The sequence below is a fragment of the Magnolia sinica genome, chromosome 3, assembly GCF_029962835.1.
Source record: "Magnolia sinica isolate HGM2019 chromosome 3, MsV1, whole genome shotgun sequence".
NCBI lineage: Eukaryota > Viridiplantae > Streptophyta > Magnoliopsida > Magnoliales > Magnoliaceae > Magnolia > Magnolia sinica.
This window is the reverse complement of record NC_080575.1, coordinates 128,601,370-128,619,983: the sequence shown is the minus strand read 5'-3', so window position 1 is coordinate 128,619,983 and position 18,614 is coordinate 128,601,370. Positions and strand designations below refer to the sequence as shown.

The 18,614-nt window shown below is 41.7% G+C and overlaps 1 protein-coding gene across 1 annotated transcript in view; it reads left to right on the top strand.

Annotated features, from left to right (window-relative positions):
* Positions 1-4,974: 4,974 nt before the first annotated feature.
* The window catches only part of LOC131239159 (uncharacterized), a 74,725-nt gene continuing 61,085 nt past the window's right edge, over positions 4,975-18,614 (top strand). The window contains 16 exon segments of the mRNA XM_058236715.1: positions 4,975-5,594; positions 5,596-6,658; positions 6,856-7,037; positions 7,039-7,102; positions 7,104-7,175; positions 7,262-7,348; positions 7,711-8,304; positions 8,422-8,516; positions 8,518-8,897; positions 9,637-9,851; positions 9,974-10,279; positions 10,520-10,583; positions 10,656-11,020; positions 11,383-11,447; positions 11,824-11,895; positions 13,619-13,827. Of these exon segments, the coding sequence (XP_058092698.1) occupies positions 5,002-5,594; positions 5,596-6,658; positions 6,856-7,037; positions 7,039-7,102; positions 7,104-7,175; positions 7,262-7,348; positions 7,711-8,304; positions 8,422-8,516; positions 8,518-8,897; positions 9,637-9,851; positions 9,974-10,279; positions 10,520-10,583; positions 10,656-11,020; positions 11,383-11,447; positions 11,824-11,895; positions 13,619-13,827 (4,426 nt within the window). The 5' untranslated portion in view covers positions 4,975-5,001.

Sequence of the window (18,614 nt, the reverse complement as noted above, 5' to 3'; positions counted from 1 at the left end):
CCAAACAGGGCCGTTTGGTCGGTTCTTGTCCGGTTCCACGGTCCTACTGGTTCGATGTGCACCCAACGTATGGACGGCGTGGATAACCCGTATACATTCATGGTGGGCTTGACATATTTTACTCGGTACGATAAAAGCGTATTGAGTACGCAATCCGATTTCACGTTGTCTATGTGAGCGGGTAATGGTATCTTGCATCCCCCTTTCACTCCTATAGAGAAACTTTGTTGTGACAAAATCCCTTCCTCATCCAACGCTCCAAGAGCATCATCGCCGAGCTTTTCAGCCATCTCATGAAAAGATGGACGGATCCAACGGTCCTAAATCGTTCGAGGACTTTCCCGCCGAGTTTCCTGACATCAGAGCGTTCTGGTTTGTGGATTTCTTTCAACAGCAAAAAAAATGAAATGGAGACTGTTATAGCATATCTTCTCCCTTTTTGACATGTTTGGATGTTTCCCTGTTAAAATTGATCCGGTCTCGTGCATATTTGAAAACCGTGATTTTGCAGAAACGTGTTTTCCTTTTCTGGCGTTTGGGACGCTTTTGGATTAAATCGTAGCAGATTTCGGTTTCTAGGACATGTGCATTTCGAGGTTATCTAGGGCCATGGCATTTCGGCCTGGCAGCTGGCTGGACGGGCCTCTGCGTGTCAGGTTTATGGGCCTGAACTGTCTGGTTTAGGTTTGATGTTGAATTTCAAGGCTCGTTTGGCTGCTCTACTCTAATCTAATAAGAGCTATTTTAATAAGCTCTTTTTGTTCTTGCTCTTGTTTTAAATGATCTCGTTTGGTAAAATCACATTTTCAGGAAAAAAAAAGAGAAGCTCTTATTTGAAATAAGCACATTTGGTAAGAAGTTCAAATACAAGTTTTTTTTAAGGGTTGCTATGTCATTTTAAAAGATTACAACAACATTATAAGAGCAATCTCTACCGTTGTTTTGGTGGACCCGTCATAGATAGACCTAGCCCCAAATGGCTAAAGAATGGATGGCTGCAACCTTCATCTTTTACGACACATGGGTTGTTCATTAGGTTGGACATTGGATGTGGATCCTCCATCACATGGAGCCCACCTTTGATGTGGATCGTTCATCATGTGAGACAAACCCTTAAAGTGGGCTGACCATCATTAGAGGTTGACCTTTGTCTTGGATGTGGACCATTCATCATTAGAGGTTGACCTTTGACGCAGACTGTCCATTATGTGGGGCCCACCTTGATGTAGGTCATCCATCATGTGGGGCCCACCATCAATGCTAATTGTCCTTTATGTGGGTTCTTCAATGTCCACTACCCATCACGTGGAATCCACATTTGATGTGTCCATCATGTGGGCCCTGCCTTCAAAGTGGGTTGTCTATCATGTGGGGCCCACTTTTGATGTCCACCATCCATCGTATGGGGCACACCTTCTATGTGGATGATCCATCATGTTGGGCCGCTTTGGATATGGGCCGTCCATCATGCGAGACCTTGAATGTCAACCGTCCATTAGGTGGGGCCCACTTGATATGGATTCTCCATCATGAGGGGGCACACTTTGATGTGGGCCATCCATCATGTGAGGGCCACTCCGTCCATTATTTGGGCTACCTTGATGTGGACATTTATTATGTGGGGCCCCATGTACAACACGGGTCATTCATCACGTGGGCCCACCTTTGATGTCCATCATCCATCGTGTGCGTCCCACCTTTGGTGTGAATTGTCCATCAAGTGGGGCCCACTAACGTGGATTGCCCATTATTCTGGGCCACACTTTGATGTGGGCCATCCATCATGTGGGGCCCACCTTTGTTGTGAACTGTGCATTATGTGGGCCCACCTTGATGTGGACTATTAATCATGTGTGGGGCACCTTCAATATGGGTTGTTCATCATGTCAGCCCACCATTGATGCCCACAATCCATAATGTGGGTCCCGCCTTTGCCATGGACCGTCCATCATGTGGGGCCCACTTGACGTGGATAGTCCATAATGTGGGGCCACATTTTGATGTAGGCCATCCATCATGTGGGACCTACTTTTGATTTTCACCATCCATCATATGGGACCCACCTTTGATGTTCATCATTCATCATGTGGTCCCACCTTTGTTGTGGACCATCCATCATGAGGGGACTAACCTTCAATATGGGTTGTCTATCATGTGGGCCCACCTTTGATGTCAACCTTCCATCATGTGGGTCCCATCTTTGATGTGGATGCCCATCACGTGGAGCCACACTTTGATGTGGGGCTCACCTTTGATGTGACTGTGCATTATATGGGCCCACCTTGACATGGACCATTCATCATGTGGAGCCCCACCTTCAATATGGGTTTTTCATCATATGGGCCCACCTTGACATGGACCATTCATCATGTGGAGCCCCACCTTCAATATGGGTTTTTCATCATGTGGGCCCACCTCAGAAAGATTGTAAAAAGAAGAGAAGAGGGTAGGATAAAAATTATTTAAAAAGTTTATGATCAGACTTGTTTAAAGATGACCAAAAATGTCTGCCCACTTAAGCTAAATAAGCTCTTGCAGAGAAGTGATCTCTCAATCACTTCTTTTTTAAGAGCTTTTTAGCTATTTTCTAAAAAAAAAAAAAAAAAGCTTTAAAATTAGAGCTTTACTAAACAATCTATTTCCAAAATAAGAGCTTATTTTTTAAAATAAGCAAATAAGCTCTTATTAGTAGAGATGACAAACAAGACTGGCATATGTCCAGTGATTGCTTTTGAGGCCCAATTAATTTATGATCTAGGCCCATCCTAGGCCCAGTTAGGATTTCTTCCCTGTTGAGTTTGAAGGTGAGGACAGTTTATGCTTGTCGTGGGTGGGCTGTGCGCCTGAATTTCAGCCCATGAGTAAAGAGCGGCAGGCCCTCGCAGAAGTTCAGGCCCAATTATTAGCACATGGGCCAGACTTGGCCCGAACCCATATGGATTCCTGGGATTTGGACAATTCACTGATAGAGTTTCTTAAACTGGTCATATTTTGTGATAATCAGTGCAATTGTTGAATAATCAACATATGTGATCAGTTAAAAGATTTTAAAATTTCAGCTGATTCTGCAAGTTCACGGTTCTTTTGGGCTTTTTGCAATATTCTCAGTTAATGGGATTTTCTGTTTTTGGGTGTAATTGTGCAAATTTCTCCATGTTTCAAATATAATGCATCTGGTCATCAGATTCGACACTGGACCGAAATGGTTTTTATCATTGCTAAGGCCTGTTTGGATGCCAATTAAAAACTGATATCATCTCATTTTAGTTAACAGTGATTATGCATTAGAGATTTTGGTAACTGTTAAAAATAATCTTGATAACCCATAATTGATATGAATTATGATCACTAATACATTATTTCTGTTAATTAAATTGAGATGAACTCATTTTTAAGTGGCAACTAAGTTGTGGTAGAGGGATGGGACTGTGGTTGTTTGGATGCTTGATTGGATTGCATTGCATAAGTTCAATCCAAAAACTAGGAATGGCCGGCCCCTCTCCATAATAAGTGAGCAACTCCAAAACTTTTAAAGTGCAATCTGAAAGACAGTTTCCCAGAATAGCAATCAGGGGTCAATTGTCATTATGAATTCAAATGATCCCACCTACATTTGGGTCATTTCATATATACTTTCTTGAATCATTGGAAATTGGAATTCAGTTCATCTGAGCATCCAAAAACACCCTAATTTAACATATTACATACCTGAAGATAAGGGATACTGCTGTGAAAGTTCAAGCAAGTTGAAGGGCTCCAAGCAGCAACAAACAGCATCGAATTAGTGTAATTTGTCAACAACCCATCCACAACTACCTTCCAATGGTTAGCAATATACCTACAGTGGTTTCAAATTTAAGTTTAATTCAAATTTGTAGTTTATCTGAAGGTTGTCGTAATCTGTTTTAGTCTATAAATACAAAAGGGATTGTTCTCCTTTTTAGTATTTTAATTTAAATTTCGTGATCTTAAAAAAAAATAATAATAATAAAAAAAATACGAAAGGGATTGAACTGTCAAACAGTGTAATTTTCTAAGGAACTGAGAATCTTGTCTTCTTGCCTTGAAAATTCGATAATCGTATTTGAGCTGTTAATGACTTGGGTTTCGGTTGGTTTCTGTATAATCTTCCTGCTTCGCATGATGAACGGAAACTCTTATTTTAACCTCTCTTGCTTTGCACAAGATAATTAGATTTGGGGCATCCAACATCATCTCTCTTTTGATAAAGCTCTTGCTAGCTTGTTTTGCTATTGGTGAAGTTCTGAAATTTCAAAGGTACAATGCTTATTAGAGTTCTTTCTTGTATAACAGTGCAGAAGTTGTAAGAGTAAGTTAAAAGCATGGAGGGTCTCACAGGTTACTAGAAACTATGCCTACCAGTCTGTTATTGTTTCGAAGTACTTGGGGTGCGTTTGGTTGCACCAAATATCATTGAAATTTCATGAAATTTCATGATTAATCAGTTTAACTTGGTACAACATTTCATCATATTTCATGAAGTCTGGTGCAATGAAACTCCCCCTTAAGCAGGCAACTACAATGCTTCTTTTTTTTTTTTCCTATTAGAAATGAAGGGGTGCTGAGTTTTTTATTATTATTTAAATCTCGATTAGGTGCTTGGTCTGCTTTCTGTGCGAAGTCTGATTGTTCACATGATGGTGGAGAGGCTTGCAGTCATGGTTTTCTGGGCACTGCCAATTCTTTCCTGTGTCTCAACCATATCTTGGTCATTTCTGTCGATATCCTGCTCTTGTTAATGATGCTTTTCAACTTCATTTGTAAGGCTTCATCAAGAGTAGCATGGATGCCGGCACCTTTCAAGGCCTTTCATATCTACAGATAACCTCTTACATCTTCAGTAGTGGGTTGGGATTTGTTTACTTGGGTGTAGGGATTTGGATCCTGGAAGAGAAATGGAGAAACAGACAAGCTGTTGTTCCTCTGCATTGATGGTTAGTGATGTTATTTCAAGGCCTCACTTGGGTATTGCTGGGTTTAATGGTGAGCCTTAATATGGGGCAACTTTCAAAGACATTCGTAAGGCTTTCATCGACAATTGCATGCTTGTTTGTGGGATTCCTCTGTACGTCATCCATTCTCGTAGTCCTTAGAGATGTAGAAGCGTATTCGATTAAGATCATTCTAGATATTTTATCTTTGTCGGGAGCTATTCTCTTGCTAATCTGCGTGGTTAAGGGTTCCAAACATGGAGAAACTGGTCATGATATCGATCACACTCTTTATATGTCTTTGAATGATGAAGCCAATGGCAATAGCATTGATTCAAATAGTTATGTAACTCTGTTTGCCAAAGCTGGATTTCTCAGTAGATTGTCATTTTGGTGGTTGAATCCTCTAATGCGAAAGGGTTGGGGGAAATCCTTGGAAGACAAAGATATACCTCAGTTATGTAAGATCGATCGAGCGGAAATCTGTTACTTATTGTTTATGGAGGAACTGAACAGACAAAAACAGGCCAAACAATCTAGCTCGCCATCTATTTTGTGGACTATCGTTTCCTGTCACAGGAGAGAGATTTTTGTTTCTGGGTTTTTTGCGTTGCTTAAAATATTGACTGTGTCTTCTGGTCCCCCTTCTCAATGCCTTCATTAAGGTTGCTGAAGGGAAAGCGGGTTTTAGATACGAGGGTTACCTTTTGGCTTGGGCATTGTTCTTTGTGAAATGCTTAGAATCCCTATCACAAAGGCAGTGGTATTTCCGGAGTAGAAGGATCGGTCTCCAGGTAAGGTCTTTGCTGTCGGCAGCTATTTACCGGAAACAATTGAGACTGTCGAATGAGGCTAAAATTAAACACTCGGCTGGGGAGATAATGAACTATGTTACGGTAGATGCTTATAGGATCGGGGAATTTCCGTTCTGGTTTCACCAGACATGGACGACAAGCCTCCAGCTCTGCATTGCTTTATCAATCGTTTTCCAAGCTGTTGGACTTGCAACCATTGCGGCCTTCATCGTCATCATACTGACCGTGGCCAGCAACGCTCCACTTGCCAAACTGCAGCATAAATTTCAGTCGAAGCTTATGGAGGCGCAGGACGAGAGGCTGAAGGCTATTTCAGAAGCTCTCGCGAACATAAAAGTATTGAAGCTTTATGCATGTGAAACCCATTTCAAGACAGTAATAGAGGGGTTGAGGAAAGTGGAATATAAGTGGTTGTCGGCATTTCAACTGCGAAGAGCATACAATAGCTTTCTCTTTTGGACGTCTCCTGTGTTGGTCTCAGCTGCTACTTTCGTTACATGCTATTTCCTTCGAATTCCTCTCAATGCGAGCAATGTTTTCACCTTCGTAGCGACCTTGCGATTCATTCAAGACCCAGTTAGGTCAATCCCAGAGGTTATAAGAGTCATGATTCAAGCTAAGGTTGCATTTGCTCGGATAGTGAAGTTTCTGGAGGCACCCGAGCTGCAGATTGGGCATGTGAGGAAAAAGCCTAATGGGGAGCTCAAGCATTCTATTGAGATCAGGTCATCCAGCTTCTCATGGGAAGGGGACCTGTCAAAACCAATGCTCAGAAATATAAATCTAGAGGTTAAACCTGGCGAAAAGGTGGCAATTTGTGGAGAGGTTGGGTCAGGGAAATCAACCCTTTTAGCAGCAATCCTTGGAGAGGTACCAAACATCAAGGGCACAGTAAGTTGTCATTACATTGATCTTGATCTTGTAAGTTTCTTTGACATTTCACTTGATAAAGTGATATGTGTAGATGAATACTGATTTAACAGTAATTACAGGCAAAGACACTATTTCTCTATACTGGCAATTTTCGGTACTGAAATACCTATCTGATGAACTCACCATCACCATCATCCTGCTGCTTAATGTTGCAGATTAAAGTTTATGGGAGAATTGCATATGTTTCTCAAACGGCATGGATCCAGACAGGAACGATCCAAGAGAATATCCTGTTTGGCTCTCCCATGGACAAACAACAATACCAAGAAGTGGTTGAGAAGTGCTCATTGGAGAAGGACCTTGAGATGTTACCGTTTGGGGGTCTCACTGAAATAGGAGAGAGGAGTAAATCTCAGCGGTGGTCAGAAGCAACGTATTCAACTTGCATGTGCAGTGTATCAAAGATGCAGACATATACCTCTTGGATGATCAGTTCAGTGCAGTTGATGCTCATACTGCTACAAGCCTGTTTAATGTATTATTACCATTTCCATGACGCTGACATTTAAGATTTCCATGGCTGTTGTTTTGTCTCGTGAAAGCTAACTTTCCAGCGTACAGGGATGCATCATGGGAGCTCTGTCAGGGAAGAAGGTCTTACTAGTTACTCATCAAGTTGATTTCCTTCCAGCATTTGACTCTATTTTGGTTAGTAATTCCATCTGTCTCTTGTCTGTCTCCTTGTCTCACTTCTTTCAAAATGGCCATCTTTTTACTCAATCTTCCACCATGATCAATTTACTGATTTGTGGGGATGTTATATTTCTGATAGTGACATGCCACAAACCACTAAATGAACAAAATTAAGGTTTAACTTGATGACCCAGATGGTAGGATTGGATTAACCACCTAGCCAAATGGTTGTAAAAGTTACCTAGATGATTCAGATGGTTTCTTTCCAAAACCGTTTTGTTTTGGTTGGATTAGCTAACCTGCCCAAGAATATCATGTGGTGTCCGTAGTTTGTAATTAAAAGAAAGCAATTTGAAGTAATTTGATGTTGCTGGCAGTTAATGTCAGATGGGGAGATCCTGCATGCTGCTTCTTTTCAGGAGTTACTGGGCACGGGTAGAGAATTTCAAGACCTCGTCAATGCACACAAAGACACTGCTGGTTCTGAAAGGCTTGCTGAGGTTGTTCCTCCCTTGAGGCATGAAACTGCCAAAAGAGAAATCAAGAAAGCATCTACTTTGAAAGATAAAACAGCGAATGCACTGTCACTAGATCAGCTGAATAAGAAAGAGGAGAGAGAAACTGGAGATACGGGTCTGAAGCCATACTTACAATATCTGAATCAGAACAAGGGCTACTTGTACTTCTCCTTGGCAAGCCTATGCCATCTCACATTTTTGGCTGGACAGATCGCACAAAACTCTTGGATGGCTGCTAACGTTGAGAATCCTTAAGTTAGCACGGTGCTGCTGATCTCAGTCTACTTGGCAATCGGTTTCAGCACATCGGTCTTTTTGTTCTTCAGATCTCTATTTATAGTTACTCTGGGTATGCAGTCATCAAAATCATTATTTTCTCAGCTGCTAAACTCCCTCTTCCGTGCACCAATGTCCTTCTTTGACTCAACGCCCTTGGGAAGGATATTGAGTCGGGTAAGCTTGTCAAAATACAACTCACCTGCAATCATCCTTTAAAGAGCTTCTGGAAAGATTTTCGATTCTAATGGATTCAATTTCTCGAGTTCTGATCTTTCCATGTTTGTGATATAGATTTCTTCTGATTTAAGTCTTGTTGACCTTGATGTGCCCTTCAGTTTCGTCCTTCCCTTATGTGCTACCATGAACATGTACAGTAATCTCGGTGTACTGGCGGGTTCTCTTTAGATTCTGCACTTCAGCTTCGATTTTCCTTGAGAAGTAACACTGGTGGGATTTGATTTTAAATAATCAGAGATACTACTTTGCTTCTGCAAAAGAATTGATATGGATCAATGGCACGACAAAATCCCTTGTAGCAAGTCATCTGGCTGAATCCATATCAGGAGCGATGACGATCCGAGCTTTTGAGGAGGAAGACCGATTCTTTGCTAAGAATGTCGATCTCATCGACAAGAATGCTAGCCCATTCTTCCACAACTTTGCGGCAAATGAGTGGTTGATCCAGCGTTTGGAAACGATGAGTGCCACTGTACTTTCCTCCTCAGCGCTTGTCATGTCTCTGCTTCCTCCAGGGACCTTCAGCTCTGGTAATCATAGATCCTCTTCTCATGAAGTCTCAAAGAATAAGCAAGTATACCTTTCTTGTAGTTTTACATACCTCAAGTATGTCATTCCCAGTTCTGTCTGATACAGGTATTTTGAGAGTGGCTTAACTTTCAAAGCCATAGTTCCAAAACTCACTGACTCTCCTCAAAATCTTGCCGAGACACAGGGAAACTCTGTACCGGGCCTGACTTGGCGTGGATTCAGAGAGACTCGTTGAGTCGACTTTATGGCTTGGTCTACTCCACACAACTTGGCGTGACTTAAGCCAAGTCACTCGCCTGTACTGAGTGGAGGTTAAAAATAAAGATGGTGGGGAGTGGGATTTGAAGCCCAGCCTCAACCAAAGGAAGCAATGCCCTTAACTGGTGAAGCTTCCACAATTGGTTTGGGTTACATTCTATATTACTTATGCTGCATTCCTTATAATTCCAATTCTATAATATTCCCCAGCTGAACATCGACTTAAAATTTTGGGTTTTTAAACTATGCTCAGAGTAACCTTTTATCATTAGTGGAATTGAATTAACATAGAGAAAGTGTTATTTAAACAGAAAATCATAAATTGTAGGCCAATTGTAAAAATATTTAATACTGATTTGTGCTAATGCTCTCTCATTTTATTTTTCAAAGCTGTCAATCTGCGATCGCATTTCACGAACAACGTTCTTGAATGCTATTTGTTTGGCTGATGAACCATATGGTTACGATACTCTATTGCAGGATTTATTGGGATGGCGTTGTCTTATGGTCTTTCATTAAACATGTCCCTAGTTTTCTCTATTCAAAATCAGTGCACGCTCCTAAATTACATCATCTCCGTAGAAAGGCTTCATCAGTACATGCATATCCCAAGTGAGGCCCCTGAAATCATAGAAGGCAACCGGCCCACGCCTGATTGGCCTGCTGTTGGCAAAGTGGAGCTCCAAGATTTGAAGGTAAATTCTACATTAATAACAAAGAAAATCCTACCCTTCAATTTCGTTTAGAAAAGGTCATGTATGATCTGGACTTTTATGGTTTATAAAGATTATAATACTGAGAAAGAAATGTCAAGCAGATCAGATATAGACCAGATACTCCACTCGTTCTTCGGGGGATAACTTGCACATTTGAAGGAGGGCACAAGATTGGAATAGTTGGGCAGACTGGCAGTGGGAAGACGGCCTTGATCGGTGCATTGTTTCGCCTGGTGGAGCCGGCAGGGGGAAAAATCATCATTGATGGCCTCAACATCTCCACGGTCGGTCTTCATGATCTGAGATCTCGTTTCGGGATCATTCCTCAAGACCCAACCCTTTTTCATGGTACTGTCAGATTCAATTTGGATCCCCTAGCAAAACATACTGATCAGGAAATCTGGGAGGTAATATTACCACTCAAGTGTGTTTTCCTTTTTTCTTTCGCTGTATGAAATGAGAGAGCAGCCGAGTTCCTGGAAAATGAATGAAGAAGCCTCAAATTACACATTGTCCCAAAACTCTTACCCAACTTGGGCATCAACCTTTTGATTTCTGGCTTGACTCATTCAAGAGTGCTTAGTCATGTAAGGATAGGTTTTAATACAGTTGCTGATACTAATTGCATTGTCTTTCATATTGAGAAGGTGCTTGGGAAGTGCCATCTTCAGGAGGCAGTTCAAGAGAAAGAAGAGGGTCTGGACTCTCTAGGTGAGTTTTTTAGATTATGGAGGGCTGTTCATGTTTCGGCTGCAAATCATTATCACAAGTCTGATATTGCAGTTGTAGAAGATGGGTCAAATTGGAGCATGGGACAGCGGCAGTTGTTCTGCCTGGGACATGCTTTGTTGAGGAGAAGCCGGATACTAGTGCTCGATGAAGCCACGGCATCAATTGACAACGCGACGGATGCAATTCTTCAGAAGACCACAAGGGATGAGTTTGCTGACTGCACCGTCATTACAGTTGCCCACAGAATCCCAACTGTGATGAACTGCACAATGGTGCTTTCTATCAGTGATGGTGAGCTTCTTTTATCCCCCTCACACATTTTCTCCAAACAACGCCTGTCAGAAGCATTCCAACAGCTGGATTTGAGCTTAAGATTGTGGCCCACTCAGGTGTCCAATAGGCCTGAAATTTCAGCTTAATGGGTTTTCTGTGGTGCTGAGTTTGAGGAACAGTTCAGATTTTTTAACACATCGCACATCTGTTCAGGTGTGTGAGAGTCGGTCAATCTACACCTCACGAACCTCTTCTTCCTCTTCTTCTTTCGAACAAATGCCAGTCTCTGTAGATATAATGGGAAATGAAACAGTGGGTGGCATCCAAACACACCCTTAGTAATTCAGGCTCCTGCTTGGAAATGCAAGTTATGTATTAGATTGGAAATCTCTCCAGCTATGTAATATCCGATATTTAGCTGGAGAGATTTACAATGTAATATTATCGGACCACCTTCAATATTCTTCTAGAGTATTGTATCAAATTGTTTTATGGTTTTCTGCAGAATGGCTCGAAAAAGCTTTACACCTTCTGGAGAAATGATGTTAATTTTTCTTCTCAGGGAAATTGGTAGAGTACGACTAGCCATTGAAACTGATGAAGCAAGAGGATTCACTGTTTGGGAAGCTCGTAAAAGAGTACTGGTCACACACTGCAAATGCCAGCATCCAGCCCACCATTTTGTGACAAAATCCATCAGTAGTAATCTCAGTTGCAGCCCTTTCCTTTTCGGTTTGGCGTGAGCCTTGGCCTCTCCACTACTGCTTTGAGACCACTACAATTGTATCTGAGTGGTTGTGACTGGCTCCTCCGGCATGCCTCGCCCCATCAGACCCGTTTCTCCATACAGATAGATTATTGGAATCGTCCTTGTTTTGGGCACTACTGTGGATGAGCCCTAATAAGAAAATCATACTGATTGGTAATTCTGGCAATTGATGGTCAGGATCAACCTTCACTATGGTTATTGGCAAGAGCCAGAAGATGGACGATTCCTATCATCTAACCACCTCTGCATGTAGGTTCTATGAGGGGAGATACATGTCGAACGCCCCCTTCCAGCATCTGTTCGCACAGTTCCATTAAACATGAGGCCACACGTATGATTGAGGGAGGGCTTGTATTCGGTTTATGTGTGCTATTAGAAAGTACGCCTGTGCCAAAGTTGTACTCAACTCAATGTTTGATTGAACGCTGGTAACCTTATGCTGAAACGACTGAGAAAGACTAGATTCGGATATCCAATTATCAAGCTAGCCACCAACTATAATCAGCGATGTGGCAATTTGCAAAAGGATAGGGGTGGGTCCTTCCCAATGGATTCTTTTTGCCTTGTTTCTTAATGAATTGTTCTTTCACAACTGCTTGTGACCAATGCGTTTCTTAAAAGAATGAAGATGAATAAATAAACAAGATAGGGTTAAAATAAAGCCAATTTTATTAATATATAAATGTGGCTCATTACAATCAAGAGAGTGACAAATAAACTAAAGAAATAAACAAAACGAGAGGTAAATACCTAATCCATCTGTAATAACAAATGATTGAGGCGAAAGGTCAGTAGAATGTGATCAGAAAGATTGATTGCTAGACAGTAGCAATTAATGCTAAAAATAGGCAAAGCTAAGGTAAACGTAAAGATAAATGTTGAAGAAAGATAAATTGTGTTTGGTGTGGTCTTTGAGCTTTTCATCACATGCTCCTTTATTGGTTATCAAGGCGGTAAAAATGCTCGCTGGATTTCTTTGCATCTATTACTTGTACTCTGAATAGGGAGATTTTCATAGATTTGAAATGGTTGGTTTTCAGATCTCCATTTTTTCGTAGATGCTCCCCTATAGGATCTGACCACATATAGATTTAAGAACAATCAGAGCAATCTCTACCCTTGATCCTAGATCTCAAATCGATTAGGCCATTGTTGCATCTGAATAACCTAATCAGTGTCATCTTCGTCCTTTCAAATCTCGCTCTCTTTTGATTGTGGAATTGGTGGGGTTGGATCCACCTGATCCTGATCTTCCAATATCTTGATTCTAATCAATGCACGGACATCGGCCCGATCTGTTAGTGTTAGTCTCTCCTGATTTGGGTTCATGTTGCAATTAATCTATTTAGATATCTGTTTGATTTTCAAATATTTGGAATATTCGTAATTGCTACAAGGTCTCCGAACGTTTTTGGGAAGATCTCCCATTTGAAAAGGGTCTCCAAACATTTTTGAAAAGATTTCCCATTTTAAAAAAATTGTGAGTGACAACTTTACCGAATATATTATAACCAAATCCATGGTAGGATTTGCCCCCGGCGAGTCTTTTATAAATGAATTGTGTGTACTGCCTCGTTAAAATGTCATGCCAATCATAGTCACGTGTCATCCATCGATTCAATCTCTTAAAGGCATGCATATGGTTCTATGCCATCCTATTAATAACAAAGACATATTGCTAGAGGAAGTGCCGTAAAAGCTATTCTCGAGTGCGAGTATGATTTTGCTATCATCAAACCTATAGTGTCGAGTTCCAATGTGCAATACGTGGCAACACGGAATACGCTCAACCGGTGTGCATTTAATGCAAGTGTTGGAAATGGTCCAATATTATTGCTAGCTTTTAATGCGGATGTGAAATGTATAAGGCCTAACAATTAGCACCATCAATAGGCGGTGGCCAAAACTTAAACCTTGGCAACTAATTTTATTAAAAGAATAAAAGACAAATTTCCAACATTTCAATCAGCAGGAGGCAAATTGTATTCCGTGGGAATAGCAAGGTTGTAAACAGGAGTAAGGTCACAGCAATAGCATGTGGTGATCCACAGAAGTATGTGAGCTGCGATGGAATCCATGCCACTGATGCTGCAAACAAGCTTGTAACATGGCCCATACTCAACGACTCTTATTTTGACCCTCCATCTCCACTTTCAAAGCTACGTGACTTGCAATCAACCGGTTAGTCTATTTCTATACTTTCTCAGGTAAATCAAATCGCTCAAATTTCGCTTGGGGTTTTGTTCCTTCTGGAGTTAAATAATAATAATAATAATTTTTTTTTTTAAAAAAAAACCCAAGTTCGTTTTTAATATTTTTAAAAAGCAAATCAATGTACTCAATTTCATTTGGGTTATTAGCGCTTGTCTGACAAACGTCATGCAAATGGACGGTCAAAAAAGAAAAGAAAAGAAAAAAAAGGGTCCTCATTCATGGACCATAATTCTACTTTGACGGACTTATTTCGAAAACGAGTCTGGCTAACTTCGCTGATGCTATGAATCGGGTTTGGTTCCGGGCCTGATTTTGAGCTACTTAGGTTTGGGCTTAGGTATTACGTAGGCTTCAATTAGGACCCGGACCTAACCTTAGAAAGCGACCGTTTACTTTATTGGGTCAGATTGGACCTGAATCGGAGTCCCAATCACTAAGATGGCCAGACCCGGTTAAAATTGTATGGGTCATGGTCCATCTAGATATTTTGTAGATATTTTGTGTTGTTGGGATAACCAACCAACCATGAGCTCTGCGTTTCGGGCGTGGATTGACGCCACCAAGCTCTGTGGGCCCCACCATGATGTATGTGTTATATCCATACCGTCCATCCATTTGAAGAGATCGTTTTATTGCATGATAAAAATAATGAGATAGATCTAAAGTTCAAGTGGACCCCACCATAGAAAACAGTGGGGACAGTGACATCCACCGTTCAAAACTTCTTAGGGGCCACAGAAGTTTCCGATCGAGATTATACTTTTGTTTTCACTTCATCTATCTGTATGTTAATTTATGAATAGGTTGGATCTAAAAAATACATCATGGTGGGCCCTAATGTTTCAACGGTGGGTGTGACTGATCCCATGGTTTTCTGTGGTGGGTCCACTTGAACTTTAGATCTATCTCATTCTTTTTCTAATGTCATAAAACGATCTCTACAAATGGTTGGACGGCATGGATATAACACATGCATCATGGTGGGGTCCACAGAGCTTGGTGACGTTACTTCAGTAGCAATTTGGCTACTGAGTCACTGACCTTGTCCGTATCTAATCCGGGCCCCTGCGTTTCACAACCAAAAATCCCACTGTCAATGGCGGTAGCGGGAATCCCATCAAGCATTTCAAATCCCTTTGGTGCAAAGGGAATTTCTGTGCACCATAATCCACGGAAAGCCGAATCTCTCTCGCTTCGTATGGTTTATACCATGAGAAGTTTCAGCTGGGTTCCAGAAAGCCCAAGACAAGCTAATGCGTGTGGTGCTGCTGCTACTAGGGATGTCACTGGGCTGGGCCAGGGGTTGGAATAGGCCTGGTTTTGAACTGTTGGGGCTGGGCCTGTTAGTCTGGGCCTTTTCAAAATATGATTGCCAATCTGGGCCCAGCTCATTTACAGCCCCATTTTAGGTACTAGCTTTAAAACCAGGCGGATCTAAAGCTTAAGTGAACCACATACTGGTAATTAAACAACTACTGTTGATTTTTGTTTTTTATTTTTGGCCCACAGGAGATTTGGATCAAGCTGATGTTTTTATTTTTCCTTTCGTCCGGATCTATGTGACCTAATAAACATGGCAATCAACCATCACAGTGGGCCCTAGAAAGGTTTCATTAGTGGATATCATCATCACTGCTGTTTCCTGTGGTGTGGTCCACTTGAGCCTTGGAGCTACCTTAGTTTTGGTTATGTACCCTAAAATGATATGGAAAAATGGATGGGTGGTGTGGATGAAACCCATACATTACGGTGGCCCCTCAGAACCCCGTTCATTCCTAGCTAGGGACCAGCGGGGTTATTAGTTATTACCAAGCTGCGTCCGTCGTTTTGCATCTTGCCTTTGGAAATTAAGATTTATGTAGATGTTAAAAGGAAAACGACGACGATTTGGGTAGAAGTTCTATTGGTTGTATTATAATGGACGGTTGAAAATAAAGTAGTAATGTCCTCCACTTTCAGGTGAGAAACTCCATGTCATTATTTTGGACCATAGCCCGGACCATAGAAAACAATGCCCATCAGATGGACCGCTGATGTCATCGGTTTTTTTTTTTTTTTTTTGGGTTAGCTTGTCTGTACACACCCATGTCAGTACACCCACTCCATGTTAGCCACCCACTGGGGATCGATAGCAAGACCTCAAGTGTTGAAACAAGGTATCTCCATTCAGTCTGCCAGTTGAGCTATGGATATGGGTGTAATTAAAAAGACCATCGGTGGGTACCATTGGCATTAATTAAAAAGAAAATCACATCATTAGGGTCTCTAAATCTCATCATGACTTAACCGTACACATAGCCTACCCGCCTAATCTGTCCACATATTCCTTTGTGGGAACGGATTGCGTGGTGTGCCACACACTATCACCCATAGTGTGTTGACGTCACTAAGTTGTGAGATTTCAACCGTAGGAATCATTGTCCCCACTACTTTAGTGGTGTAGTCTGCTTGGGCTTTGGATCATGATCTAGCCAATAGATGGACAGTATACATATAACACATCATGGTGGGCCACGAACTTGGTGACATCAACACACCACCGAAGTCGGTGGCATAGGGGACACCACGCAATCCGCTTCAATTGTTCCGTAGGGAATATTTGTACGTGTCGATGTGATGTGTTTTCCTTTGTATTTTGTCAGTAAAGATATGTACCTTGTTTGTACGTTGTTAGTCTATATCTTCGCGCATGCATGCTGACGAGACTGCTAATGAAGTGATAGCGATCATATATTGGCCTTTTGTTGACTCTACTGGCAGGAAGCTCTGTGTAGAGGTGGGCATTGAGTAGAGTCGTACCGGATTGGGTCTAACTCGACTCGATCTGATTTTTCAAAAATTTGACTTAAACTCGATTCGATCCGATCCCGCACTGAGTCTGGCAGGACTGACTCGATCCAATCCGATTCATTGCTGGCCTGACTCGAACTGAGTTCGACTCGGTCTGGAAAACCGAATCGAGTTGGATCGAATTGAGTCTGGGGATAGAGAGGGAGAGAAATGAGATGTGGTAAATCGGGAGAGAAAGAAGGAGAGAAAGAAGGAGAGAAGGGAAATCGGGAGAGAAAGACGGAGAGAGAGGAGGAGAGATAGGTGGGTGTTGTGCCTCCTTCGGGTAGAGAAAGAGGGGTTAGGGTTCGTTCGGATTTCAGATCGGATCGGTTCGGATTGACCACGATTCAAACTCGATCCGATGTATGATCGGATCTAAGTGGTCCTACTCGATTTGCACTAATCCACGCCTTCAGTTCGGTTCGGATCCACCGGATCGGGTCGGATTCGCCGGATCGAGTCGGATTCTGCCCAGCTCTAGCTCTATGTCATAATTTTGACGAATCTTCGTCTTTTTCATGTGTCTCCACCGAGGAGTCTCATATGCAAAATGGTCTAATGATCAGAACCGTCCATGCTGTGGAATCTAGGTTATAGAACAATAACTTATATATTTATGGTAGCAAGAAGACGGATGATTCAAGTCGTCTGATAATCTCATCATGTGGGGTCCATGTGGCGGCACGCTACTCACGAGTGGTGATCCTTTTGGAGGCCGTATACACTGCGACGTTATTTAGATTATTTTTAAGGTACACTTCGATTTTTGGGCCCACTGGATGTTTACATTGACATCCAATCCTTCCATCGTGTGTGCCCCTTGTGTTCTCTTTGAAGCTCTAATAGGCTATACCAAATAAAATCATGCCTAAAAACTACTAAAATCATTTGGTGTGGCCTACATATATTTTGGAATGACCTTTATCCAGGGCATCCGTTCATCATCCTGGCCGAGGCCAGATTCGGAATGTAGCATATCCCACACAAAATCTAAGAAGTTTTTAGCGACCGTTGTCCTATTCCAACTGTTACCTGAGCTGATTTTTGGATTTGGCCTGATTTGGGCTTGTTTGGTGTAAGACATTAGCCCGTATTTAATGAGATGTGACTTCAAATCTCGTGGTAAGAAAAATCGTCCCTTGTTTGGTTCATTACAGGTTTCTAATATTGAGTCGTGTACATGGAGCAGGAAGAGCTAGGGAGGGCTCTTCGCAATCCTTTCCGCTCAACCAGGATTTTGGGAATCCGGGGAATTTCCTCCTGAAAGGAGTTAGGCGGGAAGTTCTTATGCACGGAAAGTAGGTAGGGCCCACCTTAATATTTGTGAGGAATCCACTCCGTTCATCTATTTTACAAGATCATTTTAAGTCATGTGAGCAAAAATAAGATATATTTAAAACTCAAGTGGGCCACACGAGAGAAAACAATGGCAATTGAGTGACTACCATTGCAACATTTATATGGCTACAAAAGTTTTGTATTACGCTAAGGTTTTTTGTGTTGTCAGTTCATCTCGGTGGGAATGACTTATAAACGGTTGGGATGATATATAAACATCAAGGTGGAGCTTGGGAAGGTTTTAATGGTAAGAAATTCTTTTCCCATTATTTCCTCTTGTATGGCTCACTTGAGTTTTGGATCTGTTTGACTTTTGGTAGCATGTCCTAAAACAATCTCACAAAACGGATGGATGGGGTGGATTCCTCACAAACATCCAGATGGGCCCCACCTTACTTTCCAGTGTAGTTTTCGAGATTGTTATTTGTTTTTCATGTACAACCAAACCCGAGGTTATTAATTGTTTTTCATGTACAACCAAACCCTACATGAATCAAAATATGTATTTAAGTCATACATACTACATGATCCAAACACCAAAGTGAATAAGCTCACTCCCATGACATTAAGAGATAATCCACTGG